The 10673-nt window shown below is 38.3% G+C and overlaps 1 protein-coding gene across 1 annotated transcript in view; it reads left to right on the top strand.

Annotated features, from left to right (window-relative positions):
• Positions 1–10673, top strand: part of BRWD1 (bromodomain and WD repeat domain containing 1) — a 142346-nt gene that overhangs the window by 22837 nt on the left and 108836 nt on the right. The window contains exon 9 of the mRNA XM_037737689.1: positions 10317–10417. Within this exon, the coding sequence (XP_037593617.1) occupies positions 10317–10417 (101 nt within the window). The remainder of the gene's footprint in view (positions 1–10316; positions 10418–10673) is intronic.

Below are 10673 nucleotides of genomic sequence, written 5' to 3'. Positions count from 1 at the left end.
AAAAAAAAAAAAAAAAAAAAAAAAAAAGACCTATGTCTGAAACATTGGGCATAAGTGAGACAGTACAAAAAGAAGGGTCCTCTGGTCGGCTCCCCAGGGGATGCCTTGCCGTGTCTTAAGGAGGGTAACATGCAAAACTCATGAGGTAGGTGAGCATTATTACATGTGTGGGGTAGAGCTCAGCGTGTGCAGATGCAGTGAGGAATCATGCTAACACATAGGGGCAGATAAGCCCCTGTGGGCAAAGGTTTTAGTATTAAAATGAGGCTCAGGGTTAGGACTGGTCATTCTCCTGGCCTCATGCACATATGGGCAATAGAGTTAACTCTCCTAAGTAGGATTTATGGTGGAATGCTGCTTGTGTTAGTTGTTTTAGACAGCTTGCAAGGTCTGGTCAGTGGGTATAGGCTACCAGGGGGGTGCCAGAACATCTGGTGGTTAGTGGACACATATGGAAAAACATGTTAGTGGGGGTGGGCCAAGTCCTGTCCCTACCTACTACACTGTTTCACTGCTTTTTTAAATCATTTTTTGAAACTTATGTTTGGTTAGGCTGAAGTAAATTGTTAGATGATTTGTAAGGCTTTTATTTTTTGGCTTATAAGGCACATTGGTGTCTCCCATTTGAATTTGGTGGTGGTTCAGTTTTTTAATGCACATTCACCAAGGCTATATGTTAGTGGTCACTAAATGGTGAAGTTTGATGTGAAGTTTTGTGTGATAAAAGGTGACTTTTGTTAACTCTTCTAGTCGATATTCTCAAAGAAAAGAGAGTGAGTAGCTATCTTGGGATGAAGATAGTTGTAATTGAGATAGTAGTTTTTGTTTTTGTCGGTTTTTTTTGGCCCATGCCAGAGTGCGGTGGCGCGATCATGGCTTACTGTAACCTTAGCCTGGCAGGGGTCAGGGTCTGCCCATCTCAACCTCTCAAGTAGCTAGGAGCACAGGTGTGTGCCACCAACCCTGGCTGTTTAAATCTTTGTTTTTTGGAGACAATGTCTCACTTTGTTGCCCAGCCTTGAGTGCAGTGGTGTGATCTTGGCTCACTGCAACCCCTGCCTTCCAAGTTCAAGCTGATTCTGCTGCCTTAGCCTCCCAAGTAGCTGGGATTACAGGCACATGCCACCATACCCAGCTGATTTTTGTATTTTTAGAGGAGGCAGGGTTTCACCATGTTGGCCAGGCTGGTCTCGATCTCCTGACCTCAGGTGATCCACCTGCCTTGGCCTTCCAGAGTGCTGGGATTACAGATGTGAGCCATTGTGCCCAGCCTGTTTAAATTTTTTATAGGGATGGAATCTAGCCATGTTGCCCAGGCTGTTCTTGATTTCCTGGGATCAAGCAACCCTCTAGCCTCGACCTACCAAAGGGCTGGAATCACAAGCCTGAGCCACCACCCCATGCTGAGATAGTATTTTATTTTGCAAGTTTAAGCAAGATTTTTGGTTTGTCTACTTAGTTTTAGTTTAGAAGTATACTGTTCTCTGGAAGATTTTATAGTTTGAAAATTAATTCAAATTCTAGCTAGGTTTCACTGTTAACATTTTATAGCTTGATATGAATGTATTGACAATATAGTAGCAAATAAGAAAATTTATACTTTGAGAGGGTGCCTGTCTTGAATTCTTCAGGGTGAAAGTGGAATTCTGGTCTTCTCTGAAATGATTCTTCTTGTGACGGGGGCTCACATGCGTTTATCACCTACTGAATGTATCTGAAAAATTGCTTGGGTAGTAGTACATTTTTATACCATCAGAAGATTCAGCTTTGCTTGCTAGTGGTTACTTTGAAGTTCAAAGTCAAAGACATGATTTTAGGTCTTAATCTTTTTTATGTACTCTTCCTGGCTGTTAGTGGTCTACAAAAACTATTTTTTAGGCCGGGCGCGGTGGCTCAAGCCTGTAATCCCAGCACTTTGGGAGGCCGAGGTGGGTGGATCACGAGGTCAAGAGATCGAGACCATCCTGGTCAACATGGCGAAACCCCGTCTCTACTAAAAATACAAAAAATTAGCTGGGCATGGTGGTGCGTGCCTGTAATCCCAGCTACTCAGGAGGCTGAGGCAGGAGAATTGCCGGAACCCAGGAGGTGGAGGTTGCGGTGAGCCGAGATCGCGCCATGGCACTCCAGCCTGGGTAACATGAGTGAAACTCCGTCTCAAAACAAAAACAAAAACAAAAACAAAAACAAACAAACAAACAAAACTATTTTTTAATAGTAATTTTTTTTCTGTTTATGAAGAAAGGGTACAAGTAAAAAAATTCTTTTTTTATTTTGAGATGGAGTTTCGCTCTTGTTGCCCAGGCTGGAGTGCAATGGCACTATTTTGGCTAACCATAACCTCTGCCTCCTAGGTTCAAATGATTCTCTTGCTTCAGCCTCCCAAGTAGCTAGGATTATAGGCATGCACCAACATGCTCAACTAATTTTGTATTTTTAGTAGAGACGGTGTTTTTCCATGTTGGTCAGGCTGGTCCTGAACTCCTGACTTCAGGTGATCCGCCTGCCTCGGCCTCCCAAAGTGCTGGGATTACAGGCGTGAGCCACTGTGGCTGGCCAGTTTGTGTGTGTGTGTGTGTGTGTGTGTGTGTGTGTGTGTGTGTAATATTTTGAGATAGAGTCTTTCTCTGTACCCAGGCTAGAGTGCAGTGTCACTGCAGCCTCCGCCTCCTGGGTTCAAGCGATTCTCGTGCCTCAGCCTCCTGAGTAGCTGGGCTTACAGGCTTGCACCACCATGCCCAGCTAATTTTTTATTTTTAGTAGAGATGGGGTTTCACCATGTTGGTCAGGCTGGTCTCGAACTCCCAACCTCAAGTGATCCACCCACCTAGGCCTCTCAAAGTGTTGAGTTTACAGGCATAATCCGCCCCACCTAACCGTAAAATATTTATAGAAAAATTCATGCTGGGTGCAGTGGCTCATGCCTGTAGTCCTACCACTTTGGGAAGCTGACGTAGGTGAATTGCTTGAGCCCAGGAGTTCAAGACCAGCCTAGGCAACATGGTGAAACCCCATCTCTTAAAAAAAAAAAAAAAAAAAATACAAAAAATATTAGCCAGATGTGGTTGCGTGTGCCTCTGGTCCCAGCTACTCGGGAAGCTGAGGTGGGACGATTCCTTGAGCCTGGGAGGCGGAGGTTGCAGTAAGCCATGATTGTGCTACTGCACTCAGCCTGGGTGACACAGTGAGACCCTATCTCAAAAAGAAAAAAATCTAGCATTCTTGCCATCTAGAAGTAATCACTGGTTATATTTTATTATGCACCTTTCTCAAGGATAGCGTTTTATTTTGTTTATCTTGTGAGACAAGCTCTCGCTCAGTCACACAGGCTGGAGTGCAGTGACATAATCATAGCTCACTATAGGCTCAACTTCCTGGGTTTCAAAGCAATCATTCCACCTCAGCCTCAAGTAGCTGGGACTACAGGCAAGTGCCACCATGCCCAGCTAATTATTTTATTTTTTCTAGAGATGGGTATCTCACTTTGTTGCTCAAGCTGGTCTTGAACTACTGAGCTCAGGCAATCCTCTTGCTGTGGCCTCTTCAAGTGCTGGAATTATAGACATGGGTCATCATGCTCTGCCAGGATAGCATTTTAAAAGGTCACTTAATATAATATACATTCTAAACAATTTGAATAATAAAGCATAGACATGTTTTATTATAACCAGAGGTGTAGAATCTCTTTTCTAGCTAAAAGAATAGAAAATGAACATTCCTCAGCAGTGAAAGACATAATGCATAGGTAGTTTTGACTTAGGTTTCCATTTTATGAATAACTAGAAAAGCTAGACAGAGGTGAAAAGATAGCTGAAATACCTATGTAATGAGAAATTGAGATTCTCAACATCGTATAGATGAGGAAAGCTTAGAGAGAGAGAGAGAAAGAGAGAGAGAGAGAGAGGAATCTTTTGTTTGGAGGCATTTGCCAATTTCAGAAGAGAGAGCTGAAATGCTTGACAGGATTCTTGCAGAAATTCATGGGGTTGGGGGTGGATAAAAATGGGAGTTTGGAGCCTGTTAGGGAGAAAGGGGTCTTGGTAAGAGCCCCTGCCTTGAGGTTGGGAACCAGAGGAGTTTAATCCTAGGAGTAAGGATGAACCAGAATAAGTCTACCTTCATAGAAACTAAATCCCAGCTTCAAGTCATCTTAATGCTTGTAGGTAAGATAATCTGGGATTGCTGGTGCCTTTGATCTTGCTGCCGTGTAAAGTAGAAGTTACTTTAGAGGAAGATAACATCTATAGCCTAATTCTTTTTAATTTTCTACATATGATAACACTCAAATATATTATACAAAAGGAGACAAACATGATCAGAACCAGGAGAAACAACACGTGATAGAAATAGACTCAGAGGAGGCTGGGTATGGTGGCTCATGCCTGTAATCCCAGCACTTTGGAAGGCCGAGGTGGGCAGATTACTTGAGGTCAGGAGTTTGAGACCAGCCAAGCCAACATGGCAAAACCTCATCTCTACTAAAAATACAAAAATGAGCTGGGTTTGGTGGCACATGCCTGTAGTCCCAGCTACTCAGGACGCTGAGGTACGAGAATTGCTTGAGCCCAGGAGGCGGAGGCTGTAGTAAACCAAGATTGTACCACTGCCGTCCAGCCTGGGTGACAGAATATGACTCTATGTCTAGGAAGTAGACTTGGAGGATCCAGACAATGGATGCTCCAGATATTATCTTGGAAATACCCATACTTAATAAGTTTAATTAAAAGCAATATAAATGACATTTTGGGCTGAGAATATACACAAAAATGAAATAAAAAGCAATATAAAGATTTCAGCAGAGAACTAAAAATTAGAAGAAATTGAAATATATAATTGAATTTAAGAACTCAGTGGGTGATTTTAACAGCATCTGGACACAACTGATGAAACTGAAGATAGAATTAGTGAACTGGAAGAATCAAATACAATGAGTAATCTTTGCAACCCTAGGACAAAACGGAGAAATAATAAGACTGATTGCTAGTTTCTTAATAGAAGTAATGGAATTTGATAGACAAAGAAGTAATATTTTTAAATTGCTAATAGAAAATGCCAGTCAATAATTTTGAACCTATTAAAAATATATCACTGAAGAATGAAAGCGTATTAAATTCATACTTAGACAAGTTGAGATTTCTTAGCTGTGGAACAAAATTAAAGTGAATTCTAAGTAATATTCTTTAGGTGGGGAAGGTAGCTAGAAGATAGCTAGGTAGAAACTTGGAGATGCAAGAAGGAATGAATTGTTAAGAGAGAAAAAAAAGTGTGTGGGTAAATGGAAATATACCTGGACTGTATGAGATAAGTAACTTCTGGGCTTCAAAATATATATGGAATTAAAGATTTAATAGTGTGCATATCAGCAGGAGGTAACTTCAGTATTCTAAGATCTTTGCATTGTTTGAGAAGTGGGAAATACAAAAATACAAATTTGTGTTAGTCTTTAAGATGAAGATGCATTTTGGAATCTCTAGAATGACAGCCAAAAGAATAGCAAGAGACTGTATAACTACTAGGCTTAGTAGAGGTGGGAAATATGTACTAATAAAGTAAAACAAGGAGAAAATAAAGAAATAGTACTAAGATGGTACTAGGATATTAAATGTCAATATAAACATATTACTTGCAAATACATTAACTTGTCTAAAGCAAGTCTCAAGTAATTCTAAGTATGTTCTCTGACAACAGTGTAATTAATTCAGAAATTACTAACAGCCAGAATTAATAACAGATAATTCTCACTTTTTGTAAAATAAGTAATGTGTAGTTGACCCTTCAACAATATGGGTTTGAATTGGATGGATCTACTTATATATAGATTTCCTTCCACCTCTGTCACCCCTAAGATAGCAAGACCAACCCCTCCTCTTATTCCTCCTCCTCCTCTTCAGCCTATTCAACATGAAGACAATGAGGATGAAGACCTTTAAGATGATCCACTTCTACTTAATAGTAAATATATTTTCTCTTCCTTACAATTTTCTTGATAACATTTTCTTTTCTCTAGCTTACTTTTTATAAGAATACAATATATAATACATATACAAAAATATGTGTTAATAGACTGTTCATGCTATTGGTAAGGCTTAATTAATAGTTATGTTTTTTGGGAGTCAAAAATTACATGTAGATTTTCAACTGCGTGGAGGGTTGACACCCTAACCCCTGTGTTGTTCAAGGGTCAGCTCTACTTCCAAGTAAATCCATACATTAAAAAAAAATCGCAATAGACATTTAAGAATATTTCAAACTGACTAATAATGAAAAAATTACAAATGAAAACATTACATATTAAAACTTGTGGGAGGTATACTCTTTGGGAGCCAGCCTTCAAGGTGGTGCCCAGTGATTCTTACCTCCTGCCACTCAGGCCACTGCAGTCTCCTTGCTAAATAGGGCTGACCTGTGAACTTAAAGATACTGAGAAAATGGTGTGGTGTGACTTTTCATGTTCTGAGATTACACCATAATAAGATAGCTTTTGTCTTACTCTTCTTTAATCACTGGTCTTGGAGGAAGCCAGTTGTCAGGTGGATTGTACAGTCAAACTGCCCTATGGAAAGGTCTTCTTGGTAGTAACTGATGTCTTCTGCTATAGCCATGTGAGTAAGCCATTTTGGAAGCAGATCCCCCATTCCCAGTTAAGTCTTTATGTGACCGTGGCCTAGGTCAACACCTTGACTGCGTGTTGTAGCCTCGACACTGAGCCAGACTTAACCTAGCTAAGCTGCTGTTGAGTTCTTGACCCATAGATACTATGAGATAATGAATATTTATCGTTGTTTAGAGCAGGTAAATTTTTGAGGTAAGTTGTTTCATAGCAATATATAATTAATACTCAGTTGAAGTTGTACTGAAGGGGAAATACACACCCAACACATGTATTAAAATGCTGAAGTGTATTTCTCAAGAAGTTAGGGAAAGAACAAACAAGAAGAAATAAATTATGAAGATAAGTACAGAAATTAAGAATAGAAAATGTGCATAACAGTAGCAAGGATCAACAAAGCCAAAAGTTCTTTGAAAGACTAAAAATACTGGTAAAAGATTAATCAGGGAGCAAAAAAGAAACGTGACAAATATCAGATTTGAAAAAGAGTATCACTACAGATTCTTCAGATAATAAAAAGAGGATATTTTAAACAGCTTTATAAAGGAAAATTTTGAAGGTAAATACGGAGAAAAACACCAAGACTGATCAAAAAGAAAATCTGAATTGACTTGTAACTATGAAATGCATTGTATGTATAGTTAAATATTTTCTCTACCTACTTATTATTTAGGTAAAAAATGTTTGGCCCTAATCTCCCGAGGAAGCGATCAGACAAATCCAAATTGAGAAATAGTCTGTGAAACAAATCTGATTCCTCAAAAGTCTGATTTTAAGAAAGAAAGGTGGAGAGCTTTTTCATAAGGAACCCCAGGAAAAGGGTTAATGTGTGAGCCTTGATTTAGGTTCTGGCTTTATGGGAGAAAAAGGCTGTAAAGGGTGTTTGAGAAATTTGGGAAATTTGAATGGATTACATACTTTATCAATATTAAATTTCTTAAGTATTGATAACCATATTGTAGTAATGTAGGAAAATGTCATTGTTAGGAGATAAACAGTGAGGGTTTTAGGACTGAAGTGATGTGATGTCTGCAAGGTAGATTAGGATGGTTCATGTCATCATGATATGGTGCCCTGTTAACCATTGGTGAGTCTTGATGACCAGTAAATGGGTGCTCATCATACTATTAAGACTTTTATCTAGATTAAAAATATTACAAAATTAAATATTTGCAGAAAATGAACACTATTCTATTACTGCAATTGTTCATTTTTTTAGTGTTGCTAGACAAGAAAGAACAAAAATGTGCAAATAGTGGAAAGAGAATTTTTATTTTCTAATAGTTTGGTAGCCTACTTCAAATCCAAGAGAATTGAAAAATGCCTTGACAGGTTGCAGTTTATCTTGTGAAGTAATAGCTATTGACCTTTGATTGTGGTGATGGCTGCACAGCATTGTGCTTGCACTAGATGCCACTGAATTGTGCACTTTAAAATGGTTAATATGGTGAGTTTGAGTGAGCATACAGGAAAAGATTTGCATTTTAACAGTTAACAGGACAGCTAAATACCTTTGACTTTGATGAATACATTCTTTTTTTCTCCCTCTTTTCTTTTTTAAAAATTTTTTATAATTTTAACTGGCAGGTGAGCTGTGGGGTGGGCTGGGAGATTCTTGGCGCCTGCCCGCCCAGCCTGTGCCCTACGTCCCACCTTTTGTTTTTTAAGACAGAGTCTTACTCTGTTGCTGAGGCTGGAGTGTAATGGTGTGATCATGGCTCACTGCAACCTCTGTCTGCTGGGCTCTAGCAATCCTCCTGCCTCAGCCTCCTGAGTATCTGCGACTATAGGTGCATGCCACTATAACTGGCTAAGTTTCTTTTTTGTGTGTGGTGTTTGTTTTTTTTTTTGTAGAGATGGGGTTTTGCCTTGTCTTCCAAAGTGCTGTGATTATAGGTGTGAGCCACCACACCCAACCTACATTCTTTTTAAGTTTTTTATTTTTAGTTGACTTATAATAATTGTAAAGAAAAAGAATACAGTGTGATGTTTCAGTGCATGTATGCATTGTATAAGGATCAAATGAGGGTAATTATTATATCCATCACTTTAAGCATTTACCATTTGTTTGTTGTGGTAATATTCAAAATTTTCTCTTCTAGCTATCTTGAAATGTCCATCACATTTTTATTTTCTGTACTCACCTTGCTGTGTAATAATAGAACACCAGAACTTACTCTTCCTGTCTGATTGTAACTTAATACCCATTGAAACAGCTTCTTGTGGTCCCCCTTCCCCCATACTCCCCAGTTATAGGTAACTACTATTCTATTCTCTGCTTCTGTGAAATTAACTTTTAAAATTCATGAGTGAGATTACACAATGTTTGCCTTTTTGTGCCTGGCTATTTTACTTAACATAATGGGCTTTAAGTTCATCCATATTACCACAAATGACAGAATAGTATTCTGTTTCACGGCTGAATAATGTTCCATGGTGTGTGTGTGTGTGTGTGTGTGTGTGTGTGTGTGTGTGTACCCTGCATTCTGCATTTTCTTTGTCCATTCATCTGTAGATGGGTGTTTACGTTGATTAATCTTGACTATTGTGAATAGCACTGCAGTAAACATGGGAGTGCAGTTATCTCTTCAACATACTGATTGCATCTCCCTTTGGTTTTTTACCCAGAAACATAGGCAACAAAAGAAAAAACAGACATATGGGATTATATTATCAAACTGCAAAGCAGTATGGCAAAGGAAACAGTCAGTATAGATTGAAGACACAACCTGACGATAGGAGGAAGTATTTGTAAACTCTGCATCTGACAGAGGGTTAATATCCAGAACACATAAGAAACTCAACTCAATAGAAAAAAAATTCAGTTAAAAAATGGGCGAAAGACCTGAATAGACATTTCTTAAAACATACAAATGGCCAACAGATGTATGAAAATATGCTTAACGTCACTAAGTATCAGGAAAATGGAAATCAAAACCACAGTGAGATACTACCTCACCCTAGTGGGAATGGCAGTTCTCAAAAAGACAAAGGATAACAAATGTTGGCAAGGATGTGGAGAAAGGGGAACTTAGGCACTGTTGGTGGGAATATAAATTAGTACAGCTATTATGGAAAACAGTATGGAGGTTCTCTCACTTCTCCAATAGGCAGGGTCTCTCTGTTGCTCAGGCTGGAGTGCAGTGGTGTAATCATAGCTCATTTGGCCTCAAACTTGTGGGCTCAAGTCATCCTCCTGCTTTATCCTTCGGAGTAGCTGGGACCATAGGTGCATGCCACCTCACCCAGTTAATTCTTAATTTTTTATAGAGACAGGGTCTTGCTATGTTGCCCAAGCTGGTCTTTCAGTCTACCAGTTAGTTTTCCCAAGTTGAATAGAGTCTAGTTTTGGACTTGATATTTTTTCCATTGGTCATTCTGTCAATGTACCCTGTTAGGTCTGATTGTTTTAATTATTGAGGCTCTGTGATATGCTTTAATATCTAGTAGGACTAGATCTTCACCTTGCTTAAGTTTTTCTGGCCAATCTTGTTTATTAGATCTGAAAATAGCTTATTGAGAACATGTTAAGTATCAATCGATGTGGGGAAGTTATGATTTTTTCACTACAATAGTATTACCTATATTTTGAATTTTTTATGTTTTATTTCCTTAGAGTGTCAATTGAAGTTAACTTTGGAAGACTATTAAACTGTAACTTAAGCAGAAGTTCTGGAAACTGAATTGTATATGTTTTACTTTTTAGTTTAGCCCGATGGCTAAAGGCTGTCAAAGATACATGGTTTCCACTGGTGCTGATGGGACAGTTTGCTTTTGGCAATGGGATTTAGAATCCTTGAAATTTAGGTAAGTGGCTTTAAGTATGTAACAAGTTTTTGTCTTTAATGTAGTTACAGTTTAGTCTAATGAAATGAAGTTTGATTATTAAGAGAAATTATATATTGTGTTTGCTTTTTTACCTTTGAACTTAATTATTATATATAGCATATGTACTATTTCCTGTTTATAATTTATTTAGATAGTTTTTTTTTTTTTTTTTTTTTTTTTTTTTTTTTTTTTTTTTTTTTTTTTTTTTTTTTTTTTTTTTTTTTTTTTTTTTTTT

The sequence above is a fragment of the Cebus imitator genome, unplaced genomic scaffold (assembly GCF_001604975.1).
Source record: "Cebus imitator isolate Cc_AM_T3 unplaced genomic scaffold, Cebus_imitator-1.0 Scaffold41, whole genome shotgun sequence".
Taxonomy (NCBI): Eukaryota; Metazoa; Chordata; class Mammalia; order Primates; family Cebidae; genus Cebus; species Cebus imitator.
Note: the sequence above shows the minus strand (reverse complement) of the source record. Positions and strands in the feature narration are given on the sequence as shown.